The sequence below is a fragment of the Sebastes fasciatus genome, chromosome 1, assembly GCF_043250625.1.
Source record: "Sebastes fasciatus isolate fSebFas1 chromosome 1, fSebFas1.pri, whole genome shotgun sequence".
Classification (NCBI taxonomy): domain Eukaryota; kingdom Metazoa; phylum Chordata; class Actinopteri; order Perciformes; family Sebastidae; genus Sebastes; species Sebastes fasciatus.
Window position 1 is genome coordinate 36,676,454 of NC_133795.1, and position 23,739 is coordinate 36,700,192.

The 23,739-nt window shown below is 41.7% G+C and overlaps 2 protein-coding genes across 2 annotated transcripts; both read right to left on the reverse strand.

Moving 5' to 3' along the window:
* Nucleotides 1–4,784: 4,784 nt before the first annotated feature.
* LOC141777673 (tripartite motif-containing protein 16-like) lies at nt 4,785–6,459 on the reverse strand. Its single transcript, XM_074652155.1, has one exon. It carries the CDS (start codon nt 6,453–6,455, stop codon nt 4,785–4,787), a length of 1,671 nt encoding a protein of 556 aa, XP_074508256.1. The 5' UTR covers nt 6,456–6,459.
* A 15,354-nt stretch (nt 6,460–21,813) lies between these two features.
* LOC141777681 (tripartite motif-containing protein 16-like) lies at nt 21,814–23,495 on the reverse strand. Its single transcript, XM_074652169.1, has one exon. The coding sequence runs from the start codon at nt 23,482–23,484 to the stop codon at nt 21,814–21,816; it is 1,671 nt and encodes a 556-aa protein (XP_074508270.1). The 5' UTR covers nt 23,485–23,495.
* Nucleotides 23,496–23,739: the final 244 nt, after the last annotated feature.

Below are 23,739 nucleotides of genomic sequence, written 5' to 3' on the forward strand. Positions count from 1 at the left end.
CCCGCCTTCTTCCTTCTGAGAGCAGAGAGATACGTGTGTGGATGTCTGGCGAGACATCGAGGTGCGACGGGAGCTGCTGTCCGTCCGTGGTGAGAAAGAAAAAAAAGCGGTAGATGACGGGATGAGAAACGACGTAGTGTAACGTTATACAGACATAACAAGGCTGCTGAATGAGAGAGGCATCCGGCGATACGTTACACAGAAACACACCGTGTTACAGTTTTTCTCGATTGTTTACACACATTTTCTGAAAGCATGCCTCATACTCTCAGAACTCTACACACAAATCAAAAAACACACACACACAATGGGCAAAACCCCTCAATTCTCCTGCAAAATTAAACTTTACATTCAAAACAATGTTATTTCTTCTCAAAATGGTATTTTGTTTTCAAATGACACACACAAACCATCATATGAATAGACATTCATAAGAACCAGTTGAACACTGATGTGCTCAATGTAAAACACTATGATGAATGGAAAACACTTCTTCTCCATTCATCATAATGACTTAGGCCTTTTTTTTCTTCAGTGTTACACTTACTACAGACAGTACATACATAAGTGTGTTGTAAAATATTTTAGAATATTGTTTTTATACTCAGAACACACAAATACACGGTAACAAATATATTTTATTTTCCCCACAAAAACTATGTACACAGTGTACATCCCAACCAACACAAAGTTGCACATACAGTGGTCTACATACAAAACAACAGAAGAATTTACTGTATACAGTTACAGTAAAAAAAAAACTATGCTGCATCCTCTCTTCTGTTTCGGTCTGGCCACAGCACCTCATCCACATCACAAGCAATGTTTTCCCTGGCCAAGCAGCGGCGGAAATATCGCTTAGCATGTCGAATCCAGCCATGAAAAGCATCAACTGATTGCTAATTGTAACACTGTGTGACAGGTGTTTGCCCATGTGATGAGTCAGTGTGCATAGTAGGGCAATTGACTTTAGAATTTTGAATGACAGTGTGTTCCTTGTGAAAACGAGATTTTCTTCATGAAAATTGTGCCAAATGCAGAGAATTGTGTGTAGTGTTTTGAAAAAAGTGTGTTTTAGAACTGCAATTTGAGTGTAAAGCAGGAATTGTGCTTGTAGTTTAGCAGAATTGGTTCAGGGGGTTGGTGCATGAGTTACATGTTGTGGTCATTGTGTGTCAAGTATCAGTATTTGTGTGTAAACAATTGAGAAAAACTGTAATAACAAGCCGACCACCTCACGGTACCGCCAGCTGTGAGCTGTGATCTGTTTTTAAAGTCAGGCACCTTGGTGGAGGTCTGCGCTCTCCGAGTGCCATTCTAGTGTTTATTGTCAAAATGTACATGTTCAGCACTGCGGTTGTTTTTAAAACGTGCTGAGAGAGAGAGATAAAAAATTATAAAATGATGGATAGTGACCTTTCATTCATTCCAGGGTCAAAAACAGGAAGAATGTGAAATGCCATAAACCTAAGATGGTAAAAGGTGAGGGTCAACCCAGACCTACACACTACCAAGACCTACACACTACCAAGACCCAGACCTACACACTACCAAGACCTACACACTACCAAGACCTACACACTACCAAGACCAAGACCTACACACTACCAAGACCTACACACTACCCAGACACCCTAAAGACACCCTAATAATTAAAGACACAGATGTGAGTTCTTTTTTTGTTATGAAGTTTCCTCTATAAAACCTCCCTGGTCAAGACCTGTACAGCATCACTTGGGGTAATACAATATATTGTATTAACAAGTTTAGATTCAAGGAAAGACAGAGGTTCTGTAGGACATCTGAAACTCAAATGTGTCCACCATTTTCAGTCGTCATCAGCCTGACAACCCACAGTAGTCATCATGGTAAAAAAGTGTTATTAAGTTTTCTCAAAGTCTGGTGTTTTATGGAGAAAAAAAGCCTGAACTACAGGATTCTCTCTATTATTGTAGATTTGTTAAAGAGAACAAGTAGTAGGAAGAAATTCCCCAAACTTCCAGTTATCTAACAGCATTTTAAGCATGGGCTTTTTTCTTTGCTCAGATAATGAAACGAAGAAGCTCTTTCACCCCAACAGATATGTGTTTGAGGCTTTGGAGCTCTGAACAAACTGGAAAAGGAGAACACTACATAGACTTGACTCTTTCTATGTTGTTGTCTTTAGTCAAAGAGTGTTAAACTGATTCAAAAACCAACATCTCTGCCGACACCAACGTCAAACAGATGCGAGTGTCAGAAACAACTTTATATACAGCTTTGCCAGGCACACACACACACACACACACACACACAGACACACACACACACACACACACACACAGACACACACACACACACACACACACACACACACACACACACACACACACACACACACACACACACACCGTCTGGTGATCCACCTCATTGTGGCTCTTGTAATGCATCTTACACAAAAATCCAAGAGATTTGATCAATACACACTTTAAATCAATCTCATGTATTGCAACGAACAAAATAAAAGCACATAAAGAAAGAGATGTAAATATGTAAAGAAAGAGATGTAGAGTCCATGTGGCAAGACGGTTTCATTCATGTATCCAAAACAGTTTAAAAAGCCATAAATCCACAACAGTTGTTGTGTTTAAAGCTGCATGATACGGTTTGAATGAAGAACAAACAATAGTCCCGTTTGTGTGCTCTCCAGGTTGCTCAGAGAATCACCAAAGCACCACAGCTGTGGTTATACAGAGGAGACAACAAGCCCAGTGAAAATAAAACGTTCTGAACACGGTCTAGAAACAAGTGTTGAGCGTATCGTCAGAGGAATAATACGAGCTGAAGTGGAGAAAAAGAGCGTTCTTCTATCAGTATGTGGGGAAAGAAGTTGGAATTTGTATTCAATATATGAACTTGTGATTGTGTTCAATAACTATGATAACAAAATCCTCATGTCACAACTAATAAGTTATGTTACCTTTTAGTTTTAATCTTTCTTTAGATTGTTTTTAAACAGAGACTGACTGACTCTAAACATGAACATTGGACTTTGTGGTGTTTCAGGAGGAAAACTGCCTCAGTTATTCTCTCCTAGTCACATTTACTCCATCAGCTTTGTATGATACCCTGGTAAAAAGACAAGCAAAGACTTAGTTCATTCTTGTTTATTGATTATAGAAACCTTCAGTTTGTTCACACATCCCATCAGTAAAGTCTGCTAAATGACTCTTGTTCAATGATTTCACGTACAGATTCATTTTCATCCACACAATCAGTTTGTTTGAGCAGAATCTCAGCGATGTAACAGAGAATAATGATTTCCTTATTGATTATGATCATGATAATTACAGTTTCATTAAACATCTTAGGATCTCGTTTGTACGTCGATCTGGACGACAACATTTAGTCTGCCCAACAAATAAATGTGATTCTAGATATCTTTACAAAAAGTGGTGAGAACAGAATATCTATGATAAGAAATAAATCACTAGACCTTCCTTTAAGACCCGTGCAGTGGAAGAGAAACAACAACACACACACACACACACACACACACACACACACACACACACACACACACACACACACACATATATATATATATATATATATACATATATATATATATATATATGTATATATATATATATACAAATATTCATCAAACATTTAGAGCACAGAGAAGTTTACAAAGTAGAGCCCATAATGTTTGATTGACAGCTGATCTCTGTGCAGTGAAGACATGAAAAGAACAAGACTCAGTCTAAAGCGAGTATCTGTCTGGACCGTATCTGGTCAGGATGTGAATTTGTGGCTAAATTGTTACACAAATAATCAGTGGTCATGTCTATCATGTTTTATGAACAGTTTTTTCCACTTATATCTTAATGTTTGATTGAAAGACAACTTATAATGATCAGATTGCATTCAGTAATAGTAAATGGTGACATTTACTAGTCAGTATATTATACATTTTATACAAGGTGTAAATGTATCATCATGACATACAGTCTGCAGGTTACAAGTATTTCAGCTTGTTATTAAAGCATGTGTATCAAAAGCATTCATCATATAAGTGGTGTGTAACAATATATACATACTTACAAAGTTGACGTCATCACTGATGTTGTTGCTGCCGTGTTTATTCCTAGATGGAGTGTTGATGGAGCAGCTACAATGTTAGCATAGCCTGGCACTGATCGATCCGGACTCCGTTCAGAAAACAAGCATTTTAAAAGTTGTTTGCTTGCTGTGTTACGGACAGACCCGACAAAGCATGAATTCACTCTTTTTACAAATCAACATCATAATGTCGTTATTTCGGCATCATTTTGATCCGTTTATTGATATTAAATCACAGCACAGTGTGTTTATTTTGGGTTCATACCGCAGTAGCGACGTGTGGCTTGCTAATGTGCTTCCTGCTTGGTGTGAATGCACGGTGGTAACACAATACGAAGCACAACGTAACGTAACTTAAACTACTATAAACAATAGCACATGCACAACAACAGCACGATGTAATGATTCAATGAACCGCTGACACAATCCCCAGAAAACATAAACACTGAACTGTTCTCCAGCTTTTCATTTAGAAAGAGCAACAACCAATGAGGAACCTGCAACAGTCGCTGATGAATCCTGTAACTTCATCACTCAGTCAGTCAGTCAGTGACACACTTTAGTGTTTGTAGGGCTGGTCCTCTGCGGTCCAGACACAAATCAGCTCTGCAGCAACAATGATGGACACCAGAGAAGTTTAAGAGTTAAAACACTGAATTTAACCCTTAAATGACTTCTGTCTATTTCAGTTTACACAACTCAGCAGTGACATCATAATCATAAAGATAAAGTCCAGCATAGAGAGGCTCAGTGAATGTGGTCTGGACTCTGTGGAGGAGAGTCATGGTTTCAGAGACGCTGTAGAAGGACAGAATACCTGCACTGTGATCCAGGTACACTCCTACTCTGGAGGACTGAGGACCTGAGACGGGGGTTTGGACTTTGTTGTACCAAAATATATAACTGTTTTGTTTACAATCTAACGCCCAAGATTTATCATTGTATCCAAACCCACATTCAATCCCCCCCCCTGCTCTCCTGATACTCTTGTATGCGACTGCTACATAAACTCCTGTCCCTCTCCTCTCCACCTCCCAGTAACAACGTCCAGTCAGACTCTCTCTACTCAGGACCTGACAACACCATCCAGTGAATCTGTCTGGATGACTAGAATAAGACTGTTGTTGTATCATAAATGTTGCTTTTCTGTTCCCCTCAGATAATAACAGCCGTGTGTTTACTGTGTTTGGATCCAGTGTGATTTCTCGTGAATATTTTAAGAATCCAGCTCTGGTCTTGGGCTCTGGTTGTGACAGTAAAACATCCACTTCAGTCACTGTCTGTGAGACGTTTGTCCATTTCTCTCTCAGAACGTCCTGTAGTTTATCTCTGACTTCTGACACAGCCGCCGTCACGTCCTCAAAGTAGCTCAGAGGACGGATATTGATGCTGGATGTAGATTCACTGAGTGGTGACAGTGAGGGGTAGTTAAGAAGAAACTGGTTGTGATCCTCTGTGTGTGACAGCAGCTTCATCTCAGCGTCTCTCCTCTTCAGCTCAGTGATCTCCTGCTCCAGCTTCTCCTGAAGCTCTTTGACTCGACTCACTTCACTTTTCTGCTGGGATCTGACCTGCTGCTTCACATCACAGCTTCTTTTCTCCATGAGACGGATCAGCTCGGTGAAGATCTTCTCACTGTCCTCCACTGCTTTATCAGCGGAGCGATTGACGGCCTCCACCTCCTGTTGGAGCAGCTTCACATCTTTCTCTCTGTCCTGGATCCTCTGCTGGATGTTGAGTCGACTCACCTCCAGCTCTCTCTGCCTCTCGGTCCTTTCTGCTGCAGCTGAGACGGTGTCGTGGCCTTTATGTTCATCCACAGAGCAGAGATAACAGATACACTGCTGATCAGTACGACAGAACATCTTCATCACCTCGTCGTGACGAGAGCAGATGTTCTCCTGGAGCTTCTTGGAGGGCTCCACCAGCTTGTGTTTCTTGAACGGAGCTGAGTCATAATGACGCTGGAGGTGTTTCTCACAGTAAGAGGCCAGACACACCAGACAGGACTTGAAGGCTTTCAGTTTCCTCCCAGTGCAGACATCACAGGCCACATCTTCAGGTCCAGCATAGCAGTGATCAGCAGGAGCAGCTTGGAGTCCAGTCTTCTTCAGCTCCTCCACTAAATCTGCTAACATGGTGCTTTTCAGCAGGACAGGCCTTGGTGTGAAGGTCTGCCTACACTGAGGGCAGCTGTAGATCTTCTTCTCATCCTCTCCATCCCAGAAGCTTTTGATACAGTTCATGCAGTAGCTGTGTCCACAGGTAGTAGTCACCGGATCCTTCAGTAGATCCAGACAGATCGAACAAGAGAATGACTCTCTCTCCAGCTGAACTCCTTTCTGCGCCATTTCACCTCTCAGTAGCAACGACTGTCTGAGTTTCACTTCCTGAGAACCGACACTAGTTTGAGCTGTGATGTAATCATCATGTGTTATGTTGGTTACACCCACCTTCAAACTGTCGATCTGAAGGGGAGGGAACAAGGAAATAAGAGGACCGGGTTATCAAGTTGTGAATCATTCCAGGACGAGGAGCAGCACGACTGACTACGTCCCAAATCACATACTTTTCCTTTTTACTTCTAGCACACTGCAGCTGCCCTTACAAAGTACGTACTGTTGCATGCAGTATGAATACAATATATCTGCTGTGCAGAGGATTGTGGGTCAGAACAGCCAGAAAAGCATGCTGGCTTTCATATTGTAAAATGTGACCAGATGTAGTGGGACATCCTTGTATTTTTGGCACACTGCATTTGACATACTATGTATTGGGACATAAGAAATCTTTTTTTCTGTGATACTAAGTAGTATGGTAGAATGGGTTTTGGAACGCACAGTATGTTTCGTCATTTACAAACGGAGCCTCGGTTCAAACCTGCTCCACATTTGAAAACATTTCAGTTTTCAGTTGTAAAATATTTCTTGGCTCCTCAGGCTTTGGTGATGGCTCCACATTTCTCATAAACTCTCCCTCACCCGGGACAGGAACCCGGTGTGGGCAACGGACCGCTGTACGGGCAGCCGTTTACTGACAGGCTAGTGACACATCACACACACTCCTGAGGCTGCAGTGATTGTTTTTAAGAAATCTCATAAGCCATTGTTTTACTGCTTCATTTTTCGTTTTACATAAGAAAGTAGAGATAAGTAACCTAAGCAACTAGTGTAGTAATAATAATAATAATAATTTATACAACACTTGTCAAACTTAAGTACAAAGTTCTTTCCAGATTAAAAGATTTACAGAAAAGAAATGAAAAATAAATCTAAATCTCATGTAACAGCGGGGCAGCTAAGCTGAAATATTCATAACAATTGTGCATTTTGCGATTAAAGCAACAAATTTGGCACAGATGTAGGGTTATATGTCACGAAAATATATAGATATCGGGGCGCTGCCAATTCGGCCCCTGACGGACGCGGCAGCCATTTTCCAAAATGGCCGCAAAATAGGTTGCAGAAAACTGATTTTACGACTCTTGATGATTTCCAAGGTGCGTTCAAGCTGATGAGATCAGATGTCAGAAGATCACAGAAATGATTTTTTTACCTCCTCATTTTTTAAGGGTACTTTTTAAAAGCTTTTAACCTGAGAAAAACATTAAAACCAGATAAAAGGAGCATGGTCACTTCAGGGTCAAACTTCACCCCCATGCCTTCATGGTAGAATGACAACCAATAAAGCAGTAAAACTGACAGAGATAACGCTGGATACTTTTATTGGTCGCCAGTAACCTCTAATCACAGTTAAAGTGATGCTGAACTTTGGGTTGTATTGCTAGCAGTAAAACTGACAGAGGTGACATGAGAGCTTTTTAGTTGGAGTAAGCACTTCAGGTTCATATGACAATGTTTTATTTTTGCAATGGCCTTCTAATCTGAGCAAAGGAGCTGATATTTGTCCGGTCTCTAACCTGTGACCAAGCTGACTTGGTTGAATTTATAAGGAAACTTAGATCAGTCTCCTGTTGAAATACAGGGTTAAAGAGACACACAAGCTTCTCCACCACGGCAAGGTGCCAACTCCAGTAGGATCCATTTTTTTGTTTTATTTTTTTGATATGCAATAGCACTTTAAAAACATGTATATACTATTGTATAACAGCAAACGCTGGCCGGGTTACGGCATGATACAAGAACTGAGGAAGCGGGTTGCTGGAGGCAAAGTTTGACCAAAAGAAATCCAATTAAATATTCCATTGCCATACTCCAGCACATTGTTTACACTTTGGGATCCACAAATTTGAATGTTTTGGACGTGATTTAAGTGCGCACGTTGTTGGTTTGCTTGGTTTTGCGGAGCGTTTCAGACGGAGGGAGAATACAGGTATATTCAGGCAGGCAGTATGAAAAATAATGTTGCATTGTCAGGGAAAACATAGGGTGGTTCCCCTGAACGTTGGTGAATGAGGGGAGAGATGGACTGGTACCACGGGACATTTTAGAACATTTTCATATTTTTCGTAGGTCTTGTGCTGATCAGCCACCACACTCTAAGAAAAAACATCTGAAGAAAAACAGAAAATGTCCTGGAAGAAAATTACCAGGGGTCTCTTTTATAAAACAGTGCGTAGGATCCATACTAAAAATGTGCCAAAAAAAATTGACTTATAAAACCGTGCGTACGCACACCTGCACGCAATGTTCCCTTTATAAATCACACTCCACCTGGAAATGTGCGCACGTGGATCCGCCTCATATTCCGCCCACTACACGCCCACATTCAACCATAAATGGTCGATGCAAAGCACCTCATGAATGTTTCTGCATGTGAATGAGCCTGTTGTTGATCAGTGGTTCTTTACGGTGAATCACGGCAACTCCCAAGAGGAAGACCAAGAAAAGGAGTTTTTCTGACACAGAGATGGAGGTGTTTGTAGGTGAGGAGGTCTCTGAACACTCGTTCCCCCCTGATTCTCTCATTCACGTCACGTAGTCCTCACAGTGCCGGTATATCCACCAGCACCATGCAGCATGTTCCGAGTCTCACCGCTGTGTTTATATCTTTACAGCAATCACTCTGATCCATTCACTTAAAATGATCAAGACAATCAGTAATATCCCCCACCTGGATATCATTAGAAAAAAGGAAGTTTGACAGGTGTACACTATTTATTATTTATTTATTTATTATTTTTTTTTTTATAGTGAACTTGTCCTGCATTATGATTAGGACTGATAATGATAATGCTGATATGGAGTGTAACGATTGTGTGAGAGCTGTCACTGGCTTCATTTACACACTTTGTTAATTTACACAATCCATACTGGTGAAGATGTGCTGGTTGGAGGTGACTGGAGGAGGCAGAGTGTGTGGCGCAGCGCGGTGGCGCACTGGAGACAGTCTGATAGTTGCATCGGATAGCCATTTTCATTTTGTCTATATGTATACTGTATCTGTCCCTATCTAATAAACCATAAATAAATGAATAAGTCATGTCATTGTAACCCACCTGATGAATAAGTATACACTGGACTAGTATATCCTAGATTCGTAGAGAGGAATAATGAACAGGAATCGGACACCACAATGAGTAAGCAGAACACAGAATTAAGTTTAAGGGAAAATGATTGTATTGACACAGAATAAATTCACAATTACTGCCGACATTCAGTTTTGTTCAGTTTGAAATGTCTATTGAACTGGGTGCACCCTAAAAAATAAAAGTAATCCCCAAAATAAAATGTTCAGATCCAATTGTCTTTTGAGGTCCTTCCCCACAGTCCTACCACACTGACAGCAAGGCAGATGAAAGTTGAAAGCGCTCCTCAATCCAGGTGCTCAGCACGGGTAGCTCGCCATCCCCCTCGTCAGGGAGAGATTCCAATCCAAATCCGGAGTTCAAGGGTATCCAGAAAACCTAGCCTGTGTAAAATAACACGGCTTATATAGCAATATATGCAAATCTATCCAAGCTCTTAACTGTACAGTTTAATTTGATCAATATCAACATATAATACAACTTTTCAATGCTTAACCCATGAATGTAGGATAACTGTTGCATCACAATATTAACTTGCATCGTAATATTAACATATGAAATATGTCAACCTCACTATTATTATAAACCACTCAATAGTAAAGTGTAAACAACACTATTAAATGACTATTTCATAATTGTGAACCCATTTGAGTTGTAGATTATTATGCAAACAACCTACAGTTTAAACATTAAATACTCACTATATGTGAATATTGTGAGTAAGGCAATGTGAATACTTTCCCTGTCACAACACTGACACCTTGCGTTGATGCACACAAGCAGCACAGGGATGAACAGAATCAAGCTAATCTCATAACCCATGAACTTCAGCTAAAGAATCCCTCTCTGTCCACACAATGTAAATAACACACACATATTACACACACATATTTCTTTCTGCCTCTATCACCAAAGAAATACAAAATATCATTTTAGAATACAGCTCAGTGGCAAAACATTTCGCTATGCCAGCTCTCAGAGCATTTGACTCGTGTTGCCATGTGCGGCGGCTGCTTTAATGTTTGGAACGCACCGAGAAAAGAAAAGAATCAAACGATGCTCTCAGATGTTCTCAGGTCGCTTCAATAGGTGACGGAGCTCTTACTGGCTCATATATAGTTTTACTTCTCTCTGTTCAGTAGTATATCAAGTATAAGTAGTAATAATATCACTCTGTAAATCCGTCATACGTATAATGACATTTAATGTCTACATTCTGGCTTCAATTCATCTGCGTTTCCAGTTTCCCCTGCCTCGGTGCCTCCATAATATGCGTACGCACGGGTCAAAGTTTCCGTACCGGTGCGCACATTCTCCGTCAAGTTTGTTTTTATAGATCACAACTGTTGCGTGGGAAGTGGCGTACGCACATTTCAGGCCCCGTTTTGTGCGTACGCAACGGTTATAAATGAGACACCTGGGGCCTCATGTATAAAAGACTGCGCAGCTTTCACACTGGAAGATGGCGTACTCACAAAATTGGAAAAGTACGTACGCACAGAAATGTTCACATGTATAAAACCGTGTGTACGCCTGTTCCTGCGCACCTTTCCTTTATACATCCCAATTGACGTGAAATTGAGCGCAGCTGCATGTGCCACTTGGTCCGCCTTGTCTCCTCCCATTAATAACTATGCAAATGACTATAAACACGCTCCATGCTGTCACTTATTGTCCAAATAACAACGGCAAATCACGCTGGAAAAGGAACAAAAAAGAAGAATTTCACAGAGTGTGAAATTGAAGTGTTTGTTACTGAGGTGGAAGCTAGAAAACATATTTTATTTGATGGTCTTTCATCAGGAATCAGTAACAAACGCAACGTCTCCACAGCAGCTGACCGTGCGCTCCCGAAGGCTCCCGAAGGCTTCCGAAGGCGCACGGTCAGCTGCGCCCCGTGCCTCGGCTGCTGAGGGGCGCCGGTCTGGCCGCGTCCTCACTAAATATATACTATACGCTGTGCTGGAGTCACAGAGAGAGATTGTCAATACAATGAAGGATATATATATATATGCAACGAATTAAAAAGAATGAATGACGTTCTTGGTGGGATAAGTCATATATTAAAAGACCTTGTTGAAAAATAAATGTTTGTCTCAACTCACCTCGTTGCTTTACATTCTGTGTATCTCATCCAAACGGCGCCGTATAGCTGCTGCATTTGGCTCATTGTTAGGTGTGCCAGGGTCCGGTTCATCCATCTGTAGCTCCAGGGGACACAGGCTCACCACGTTGGTTTGCCACATTGTGCAGCACGCGATTTTGTTTTTGGCACGGTGGTTAAGACATGTCATCTCTGGGAAATTAGTTTAAATGTGTTTTTGTTGTGCCTTTCTGATGTTAAATATTATGCGCAAACTAGTTAAGAAATATGTGGGTTTTTTTTTATCCAACATCATAAATAAAGCTCAGTAAGTTGAGTGGAAAAATTATTTTTACACATTTGGCGAGTTTCAGCACTTTGTAGTTTGACGCTGCCAAAATGACAGAGTTTGTAGGATGGCCCGCACATTCTCACGACTGGTCTAGAGTTTGCGGCACGGTACGCACATTCTCACGCCACGTTGATTTTTATACATCCCGGTGTGAGCGTGAAACACAGCGTACGCAACATTTTAGTACGTGCGCACCGTTTATACATGAGGCCCCTGATGCATTTTCCGTTAAGTTAACCATCAGGAGGACAGGGGGAGGGACGCAATTGCGGACCAGGGGCCTCATGTATAAAAGACTGCGCAGCTTTCACACTGGAAGATGGCGTACTAACAAAATTGGAAAAGTACGTAAGCACAGAAATTTCCACATGTATAAAACCGTGCGTACGCCTGTTCCTGCGTACCTTTCCTTTATACATCTCAATGAACGTGAAATTGAGCGCAGCTGCACGTGCCACTTGGTCCGCCTTGTCTCCTCCCATTAATAACTATGCAAATGACTATAAACACGCTCCATGCTGTCACCTATTGTCCAAATAACGACGGCAAATCACGCTGGAAAAGGAACAAAAAGAAGAACGGTCAGCTGCGCCCGAGCCTCGACTGCTGAGGGGCGGCGGTCTGGCCGTGTCCTCACTAACGCTGTGCTGTGAGTCACAGAGAGAGATTGTCAATACAATGAAGAATATATATGCAACGAATTAAAAAGAATGAATGAGGTTCTTGGTGGGATAAGTTATATATTAAAAGACCTTGTTGAAAAATAAATGTTTGTCTCAACTCACCTCGTTGCTTTACATTCTGTGTGTTGCATCTAAACGGCGCTGTAAAGCTGCTGCTTTTGGCTCATTGTTAGGTGTGCCAGGGTCCGGTTCATCCATCTGTAGCTCCTCTGGAGCACAGACACAGCATGTTGGTCTGCCACATTGTGCAGCACGCGATTTTGGTTTTGGCACGGTGGTTAAGGCATGTCATCTCTGGGAAATTAGTTTAAATGTGTTTTTGTTGTGCCTTCTGATGTTAAATATTATGCGCAAACTAGTAAAGAAATATGTGGGTTTTTTGGATCCCACATCATAAATAAAACTCAGTAAGTTGAGTGGAAAAAATATTTTTACGCATTTAGCGAGTTTCAGTACTTTATAGTTTGACACTGCCAGATGACAGTTTGGAGGACGGCCCGCACATTTTCACGACTGGTCTAGAATTTACGGCACGGTCTGCACATTCTCACGTCACGTTGACTTTTATACATCCCGGCGTGAGCGTGAAACACAGCGTACGCAACATTTTAGTACGTGCGCACCGTTTATACATGAGGCCCCAGGGGAATCTTAAAGTTACTCCTGAAGGATAACCACAAAAATCGCAAGCGATTCAAAGGGAGAGGGAAACACTAAATGAAAACAGGCCTAAAGGAAGGCTCCCTACACTCAATATAACTTGAAAAGACTAAAACTAAAACACCGCTATCGAGCAGCTGACTAGAACAGAGATCCTGCAGGTCCTTTCAGCTGTCAGCATTCCCACGCATTTTCAGCAGGAAATGCATTTTCTAGTTAGTATTATTAGACTGCAAATCAGCCACGTTATGATGAATAATAGTAGAGACAGGACTGTACAAAAACCTCTTTACACGCTTTCAGATGATTGGTGTGAATGCATAGTGAAAACGTCGGGGAGCGCAAGGACACGTGCATGGGGTGTATGACTGTGAGATCGCTGTCATACACTTTTTTATATAGAGTTAATGGTTAATGGTAAATAGACTTGCATTTATTTAGTACTTTTCTAGTCTTCAGACCACTCAAAGCACTTTACACTACATGTCAGCATTCACACACACATTCACACACTGATGGCAGAGGCTGCCATGCAAGGTGCCAACTAGGATCTAATCTAAACACTCGTTCACACACCGATGGCTAATTTAGGATTAAGTGTCTTGCTCATGGACACATCGACATGTGACCGGAGCAGCCGGGGATCGAACCACCGACCTTATGATCGGTGGGTTTAACTGCTTTTGACCTGTTAATCAGGGAAAACCTCCTCGCTGGCGTGCTTCTATACATGGCCTTAAATACAGATCAATAAGATCACTTCCTGAACAGATTTCACAATCAGCAGATGGATTTATTAGTTTAGCTTTTGAAATCATGCTAAAATTACATAAACAAACCGTACCAGAGTCCGCTTGGAGGCGGACCGAGACCCACCTTTTCAGGTAACCAAACGGGTTATGAGTGAAAGCAACCTTATCGACCTGTTTCACTAGCAACAGGACTGAATGGAGAGAGAAAAAAAGCAGCAGAAGCAACTGATGATGATTTTCTCCTTTAGTTGGGCCGATATCACGGCTAGTTAGCAATACAACCACTTTCACTGTGATTAGAGGTTACTGGTGAACGAGAAATGTATCCAGCATTACCTCTGTCAGTTTTACTGCTATTGGTTGTCATTCTATCTATCTAAATACATCTATCACACAGGTCTGTTCATACAGGTATTTAGGGGTCAACATCGACAACACTCTCAGCTGGAAGGTACATGTTGGAAACCTTTTTACGCAGACTCAGGTTCTATGGAGCGGAGCAGTAGATCATGTTACTTTTCTACCGGGCTGTCTTGGAAAGCATCATTAGATATGGTGTCACGGTATGATACGGTCAGGGTCGGCGCCAGAGTGTTAGGGGCGGACGGGCAATCAGCTTTGACAGGGGGGGCATTTTTTTTCACCTCATATAGCCTTTATTTAAGGGACTATTTGTAACTTTCAGAAATGCTTATTACAGTTTTTCTCGATTGTTTACACACATTTTCTGAAAGCATGCCTCATACTCTCAGAACTCTACACACAAATCAAAAAACACACACACAATGGGCAAAACCCCTCAATTCTCCTGCAAAATGAAACTTTACATTCAAAACAATGTTATTTCTTCTCAAAATGGTATTTTGTTTTCAAATGACACACACAAACCATCATATGAATAGACATTCATAAGAACCAGTTGAACACTGATGTGCTCAATGTAAAACACTATGATGAATGGAAAACACTTCTTCTCCATTCATCATAATGACTTAGGCCTTTTTTTTGTTCAGTGTTACACTTACTACAGACAGTACATACATAAGTGTGTTGTAAAATATTTTAGAATATTGTTTTTATACTCAGAACACACAAATACACGGTAACAAATATATTTTATTTTCCCCACAAAAACAATGTACACAGTGTACATCCCAACCAACACAAAGTTGCACATACAGTGGTCTACATACAAAACAACAGAAGAATTTACTGTATACAGTTACTGTAAAAAAAACGGGGAAAAAAACTATGCTGCATCTTCTCTTCTGTTTCGGTCTGGCCACAGCACCTCATCCACATCACAAGCAATGTTTGCCCTTTTATGCTAAAGCTCTGATTGCTAATTGTAACACTGTGTGACAGGTGTTTGCCCATGTGATGAGTCAGTGTGCATAGTAGGGCAATTGACTTTAGAATTTTGAATGACAGTGTGTTCCTTGTGAAAACGAGATTTTCTTCATGAAAATTGTGCCAAATGCAGAGAATTGTGTGTAGTGTTTTGAAAAAAGTGTGTTTTAGAACTGCAATTTGAGTGTAAAGCAGGAATTGTGCTTGTAGTTTAGCAGAATTGGTTCAGGGGGTTGGTGCATGAGTTACATGTTGTGGTCATTGTGTGTCAAGTACCAGTATTTGTGTGTAAACAATTGAGAAAAACTGTAACAGCGACACCTGTGGCTGTGAAATCAACGAAGCATTGCTCAAAACAGTGAGGCGACACACGTCAGCTAAAAGCACAATATCCCTCTATATTTCAGCTGCTTGGCAGTAATGTTAGCTGAACAGACGAAGGTCTCTCCATGAATCAATGCTGATACTGTGTTTGCTTCTCCTGCCTCAGCGCAGGCTTCAGCAGCGGGGCTCCCCAGCGAGAAACTCGTATCCCTCCGCCCGCAGCCGGAGAGAGCAGGAAGACACCGGCAACCGGTCGGTAACGAGACGGTAACGTTTCTCTCTGCGAAGCCCCGTTACTTCCCAAGACACAGAAAACCTCTGTTGATCTGGAGGAACTGCAGCATTTATTTCTGCACAAACGTCCACTGTACATTCACTAGATATTCTCAGAGCTAAACTAACTCTTCTGCAGTGTGGAGTGAGCGCGCGTTCACGTCTAGAGGTGGAGCGAGTACGCGAGAACGCGCGCGCTGTCTGAGTGAAGGCGAGCAGGCAGAGGAGACGAGTCAGCCGCCACACTCGAGCGCGCATATGCGAGCGCGCATGTGTGGCAACCCGCTACATTTATACGCTTAGAAAGTTACAAACAGTCCCTTTAAGTGTATCTTTAACATTATCATGTTTCATGAAAGAAATAAACTGACAGAGAGGTGTATACATACTGCCACTTATGCGCACAGGTGTGCACGCACGCATACACGTGCTGTTATGTCCACAAAAACAGGTTATAAACTAACACCGTGTCCTAACTGGATGAGAGCGTCCGACTATCGCGCTGCATCGCGCATCTGACGCTCTCTGTCCTTCTCTGCAACTCTGCACTTCTGTTACATCATGTAAACAAACCAGGAACATATCAGCTGTGAGCTCCAGATCAGACTGGAGCTGAAGACATAAGCACCTCAAAGATGGGTTAGTAGTACTTAATAATATGTTATCTTCCTACAGTCGTACCTTTTTTTTTTTCTATCAGAAAACACACGTTTTATTTGTGATATTTACTGGAAATAACATACGATATGACCAAGAGCAAGTAGGTTGTTGTCTAGTAATCTTCTCCAGCCAGCTGCCACCTTATTATGGTTTCTGTTTTGAAATGAGGAGGTACTGGAGGCTACAGATAACTCCTCAGGCACGCCCTGCGTCTTGCTCGTGCCAGGGTCAAAATGTGCACACACGGGTACCGAGATAAAGTAAACAGGGAGTTAAACAACACATTAATCTAACAGTCTGACTGATTTCTTCATAACTATAATTTAAGTTAATAAAGACTAAATGTGGATGTTTCACTCAGCAGTTGTTGTCCCTGCTCAGCCTGCTGTAGTGTAACATTAGTCTGTTGTTTTATTCCACATTACTGAACAGAATAATCCAAACAGGTAGAAAAAAGTAAGATGTGAGAGGAGCACAGGATGCTTTTTACTCTCTTGGTCCTAATTGTGTTTTAATGCACCGGGTTTGTAGGTCTACTTTCTCTCATTTTTTCTATTGAGCTCGATAAAAAAATAAAATAAAAACAAACACGCAAACGGAGCGGATCAAAACGAGGCTTCTTACTGAAATATTGTAGTGACGGTTCATATTTCACAGAGTTTCCATAGTTGTATCTTTACGCTGTGTGTTCGTGTTTTATTTGAACCATTAGTGAGGTGTCTGTTATATTTTTTGACAGGTAGCTCGTAATAAAGTTTCACTAGTGAACTTTATTACATATAACTGCGAGCGTCCATGCCTGTGCTGAAAGTGTCAGTAATCAAGTTAATATTTTCATTTACATCCAGGACAACTGACCCGGTTTGTCGGCTCATTTTATCTAAACTAATCAGCCGTTCCTCTCAATATGAGTGACAGTAAAAAATAGGAACCGTGTATCCGATAGAAGTTCAGACAAAACGTCGCTGTGCAGCACCGTGTTGCTCGCAGCCAGTTAGGACACTCCAATAGAAAACAATGTAATCAAGCCCAAGTACATGTCCTAGTTGTTTCCTAAATGCAAAACTATCACTGTTTTGTGCTTTATTTTGCATTGCAGTGTTAAGTCCTTCCATTACCAAACTGAATGACTTCATTTGACTTATAGCCTAGCTGTTATTTCAGTTTAGTTTTTTGTCAGGCGAGAATTCAGCTGAGGGGGCACAGTGACCTTTTTGGACGCTGGGTACGGTAACCTGACCGTGCAGTTGAGGTCACAGATTTCTTGCCTGGTGCAGACTGCTATGAAGATTATGGGGGTCAAAACCCACCCTACCCTCCAGATGCTTTATGAGCAGTCTGTCATCAGACAGGCACAGAAAACTGTGTGAGACCCAACTCACATCTTACATCAGGAGTACCAACTTTTACCTTCCGGCAGGAGATATAGAGTCCCATGGAGCAGATTGAACCGTTACAAACATTCATTCTTGCCGATGTCTATTAAACCTCTCAACAATTCATAACATAAAGCTGCAGTGCAATATGTTAAATAGGGACAGTGCAATATGTTAAATAGGGACAGTGCAATATGTTAAATAGGGACAGTGCAATATGTTGCATCTGTGTAATATTGGGGTATTGTATGTGCAATATGGGCAAGACGGTAGACGGTGCAGTGCACTACCTCGGTGCAATACCTGCCATGGTGTGTGTGATAGTATGTGCCGTTATGTACGTGGACTGTGTTTGTGTTGAAACATCCGTTTCTGTGAAACTGTTTCCCTGTCTTGTGTGGAATCGTTTATTATTGGTGTTGATGTTGTTTTAATTTAGTGTTTGTAACTGCAGTTGGACAGAGTCCAGGAAAAATTTCCCAACGGGGACAATAAAAGTATATCTCATCTCATCTCATCTCATCTCATCTCATCTCATCTCATCTCATCTCATCATGAAGGCAAGGAGATGAAGTTTTGACCCTGAAGTGACCGTGCTCCTTTTATTTGGTTTTTATGTTTTTCTCAGGTTAAAAGCTTTTAAAAAGTGCCCTTTAAAGATAAAGAGGTAAATAAAATCATGCCTGTGATCTTCTGACATCTGATCTAATCAGCTTGAACTCACCTTAGAAATCATCAAGAGTCATAAAATCAGTTTTCTGCAACGTTTTGGAATATTAACGCCGTTCGCTGTCCTTCACACCATGCAACGTCTTCTACTAGAGGTCAAGAGGTCAGACGATCTCCATTAAGCTCACTGCAGTGTCTGAACTACTGTCCATCAGTCACATGTTCTACAGAAATCTCTGGATCAAAATGAGCATTCACAGTAATGACAGCGATGACGAGGTTCAGGACCGCTAGTTCAGCATCTGACTGTGATATGGCTCAGTGTCCTGATGACATTCATGTCCTTCAGACTAACAGCTAGATGTGAAAGCTTGGCTTGGACTTTGACTGAATGAGTTCAGGCTGTCAGATTGGTGGATTAACATCCTCAGACCACTTTAAAACTGAGCACTCCTGACCTCTTGTGGTCCAAGTCGGCGCTTTCTGAGAGAATCTCCACGTGTTCAGCAGTCAATATGCAGAGACAAAAGTATTTCACATTATTTTCGTAGATAGTACCACCTGCTGACCAGCAGTCATTCCCAAGCTGCTGCTCTGCTGAGCATTACTCAATCACAATATCATCTGATACTGTTTAATGACAGCAGCCGTACTGTGTGATGGGCTACGCTGACATTTAAAATGAGTGATCACAGGAGGCAACAACAGCTTTTCTTACTGCCACACAGCCCTCACTGGGCCGCTCTATCCCCAAGAGCTCTGTTTGGGGTGAGACAAACGGCGGCCTAGTGAGGACGGAGCCCCAAACTGAGAGACAAATATGCACTTGTGAATCTTTACGGGTTCATTTGGACAAAGACTTCTCTATATACACTATTCAGGACACTCAGACAGAAGACAGTGTGAGGTAGTCCAGAACTTAAACAGTAAAGTAAAGCCACCTCTACACACAACAAACAGAGAAATCCATCTGAGAATAACTAATAATAATCAATGTTAAATATGAATAATGTTGTGGGATTATTCCTTATTTCATGGGATATTTATCATAAACAGACTAAGCATTGGAATAGTGATTTAGAGGTTGAATACCATGAACACCAAATCAGTTTGGATCCAGTGTGATTTCACAACAAACTGTGTTCTTTGACTGGTTAAAAACAGCTGACTGACAACAGGGAGTTATCAAACTAAACGGTCCTGAAATATTTAAATATGCTTCATACTCATTTCCTCACATATTTAACTTTGAAGCATTTGTGACAAAACGGTTCAATTTCAGGACGTCATCCTGATCCAAAGCAGCCTGGAGCTTTGTATGATACCCTGGAAAAAAGACAAGCAAAGACTTAGTTCATTCTTGTTTATTGATTATAGAAACCTTCAGTTTGTTCACACATCCCATCAGTAAAGTCTGCTAAATGACTCTTGTTCAATGATTTCACGTACAGATTCATTTTCATCCACACAATCAGTTTGTTTGAGCAGAATCTCAGCGATGTAACAGAGAATAATGATTTCCTTATTGATTATGATCATGATAATTACAGTTTCATTAAACATCTTAGGATCTCGTTTGTACGTCGATCTGGACGACAACATTTAGTCTGCCCAACAAATAAATGTGATTCTAGATATCTTTACAAAAAGTGGTGAGAACAGAATATCTATGATAAGAAATAAATCACTAGACCTTCCTTTAAGACCCGTGCAGTGGAAGAGAAACAACAACACACACACACACACACACACACACACACACACACACACACACACACACACACATATATATATATATACAAATATTCATCAGACATTTAGAGCACAGAGAAGTTTACATTTTCATGCAGAGAAATATCAGTTCAGTTGAACAAAGATCATCATGAGCAGTGAAACAGACACAGGAAGGAGCGCCACCTGAAGACACTCACACATTTACAGAACCGCCGCCATTTTGGACTGAAAACACTTCTTATATTCATATTTTGTTGTTCAACACCGGCCATTTTGGTAGAATGTGACAATAGAATAGAAATAATGTGAATTTGTGGCTAAATTGTTACACAAATAATCAGTGGTCATGTCTATCATGTCTTGTGAACAGTTTTTTCCACTTATATCTTAATGTTTGATTGAAAGACAACTTATAATGATCAAATTGCATTCAGTAATAGTAAATGGTGACATTTACTAGTCAGTATATTATACATTTTATACAAGGTGTAAATGTATCATCATGACATACAGTCTGCAGGTTAAAAGTATTTCAGCTTGTTATTAAAGCATGTGTATCAAAAGCATTCATCATATAAGTGGTGTGTAACAATATATACATACTTACAAAGTTGACGTCATCACTGATGTTGTTGCTGCCGTGTTTATTCCTAGATGGAGTGTTGATGGAGCAGCTACAATGTTAGCATAGCCTGGCACTGATCGATCCGGACTCCGTTCAGAAAACAAGCATTTTAAAAGTTGTTTGCTTGCTGTGTTGCGGACAGACCCGACAAAGCATGAATTCACTCTTTTTACAAATCAACATCATAATGTCGTTATTTCGGCATCATTTTGATCCGTTTATTGATATTAAATCACAGCACAGTGTGTTTATTTTGGGTTCATACCGCAGTAGCGACGTGTGGCTTGCTAATGTGCTTCCTGCTTGGTGTGAATGCACGGTGGTAACACAATACGAAGCACAACGTAACGTAACTTAAACTACTATAAACAATAGCACATGCACAACAACAGCACGATGTAATGATTCAATGAACCGCTGACACAATCCCCAGAAAACATAAACACTGAACTGTTCTCCAGCTTTTCATTTAGAAAGAGCAACAACCAATGAGGAACCTGCAACAGTCGCTGATGAATCCTGTAACTTCATCACTCAGTCAGTCAGTCAGTGACACACTTTAGTGTTTGTAGGGCTGGTCCTCTGCGGTCCAGACACAAATCAGCTCTGCAGCAACAATGATGGACACCAGAGAAGTTTAAGAGTTAAAACACTGAATTTAACCCTTAAATGACTTCTGTCTATTTCAGTTTACACAACTCAGCAGTGACATCAGAACGGTAAAGCCAAAGTCCAGCATAGAGAGGCTCAGTGAATGTGGTCTGGACTCTGTGGAGGAGAGTCATGGTTTCAGAGATGCTGTAGAAGGACAGAATACCTGCACTGTGATCCAGGTACACTCCTACTCTGGAGGACCGAGGACCTGAGACGGGGGTTTGGACTTTGTTGTACCGAAAGCTATAACTGTCTTGTTTACAATCTAACGCCCAAGATTTATCATTGTATCCAAACAAACGTTCATTCGACCTCCCTGCTCTCCTGATACTCTTGTATGCGACTGCTACATTAACTCCTGTCCCTCTCCTCTCCACCTCCCAGTAACAACGTCCAGTCAGACTCTCTCTACTCAGGACCTGCTGACAATATCCAGTGAATCTGTCTGGGTGACTAGAATAAGACTGTTCTTGTCTCATAAATGTTGCTTTTCTGTTCCCCTCAGATAATAACAGCTGTGTGTATGCTGTGTTTGGATCCAGTGTGATTTCTTGTGAATATTGTAAGAATCCAGCTCTGGTCTTGGGCTCTGGTTGTGACAGTAAAACATCCACTTCAGTCCCTGTCTGTGAGACGTTTGTCCATTTCTCTCTCAGAACGTCCTGTAGTTTATCTCTGACTTCTGACACAGCCGCCGTCACGTCCTCAAAGTAGCTCAGAGGACGGATATTGATGCTGGATGTAGATTCACTGAGTGGTGACAGTGAGGGGTAGTTAAGAAGAAACTGGTTGTGATCCTCTGTGTGTGACAGCAGCTTCATCTCAGCGTCTCTCCTCTTCAGCTCAGTGATCTCCTGCTCCAGCTTCTCCTGAAGCTCTTTGACTCGACTCACTTCACTTTTCTGCTGGGATCTGACCTGCTGCTTCACATCACAGCTTCTTTTCTCCATGAGACGGATCAGCTCGGTGAAGATCTTCTCACTGTCCTCCACTGCTTTATCAGCGGAGCGATTGACAGCCTCCACCTCCTGTTGGAGCAGCTTCACATCTTTCTCTCTGTCCTGGATCCTCTGCTGGATGTTGAGTCGACTCACCTCCAGCTCTCTCTGTCTCTCGGTCCTTTCTGCTGCAGCTGAGACGGTGTCGTGGCCTTTATGTTCATCCACAGAGCAGAGATAACAGATACACTGCTGATCAGTACGACAGAACATCTTCATCACCTCGTCGTGACGAGAGCAGATGTTCTCCTGGAGCTTCTTGGAGGGCTCCACCAGCTTGTGTTTCTTGAACGGAGCTGAGTCATAATGACGCTGGAGGTGTTTCTCACAGTAAGAGGCCAGACACGCCAGACAGGACTTGAAGGCTTTCAGTTTCCTCCCAGTGCAGACATCACAGGCCACATCTTCAGGTCCAGCATAGCAGTGATCAGCAGGAGCAGCTTGGAGTCCAGTCTTCTTCAGTTCCTCCACTAAAACTGCTAACATGGTGTTTTTCAGCAGGACAGGCCTCGGTGTGAAGGTCTGCCTACACTGAAGGCAGCTGTAGATCTTCTTCTCATCCTCTCCATCCCAGAAGCTTTTAATACAGTTCATGCAGTAGCTGTGTCCACAGGAAGTAGTCACCGGATCCTTCAGTAGATCCAGACAGATCGAACAAGAGAATGACTCTCTCTCCAGCTGAACTCCTTTCTGCGCCATTTCACCTCTCAGTAGCAACGACTGTCTGAGTTTCACTTCCTGAGAACCGACACTAGTTTGAGCTCTGATGTAATCATCATGTGTTATGTTGGTTACACCCACCTTCAAACTGTCGATCTGAAGGGGAGGGAACAAGGAAATAAGAGGACCGAGTGTAGCAGTCTGTGTTTGAGAGCAGGAAGAGGAGGGAGGAGTTATCAAACTATGAATCATTCCAGGACGAGGAGCAGCACGACTGACTACGTCCCAAATCAC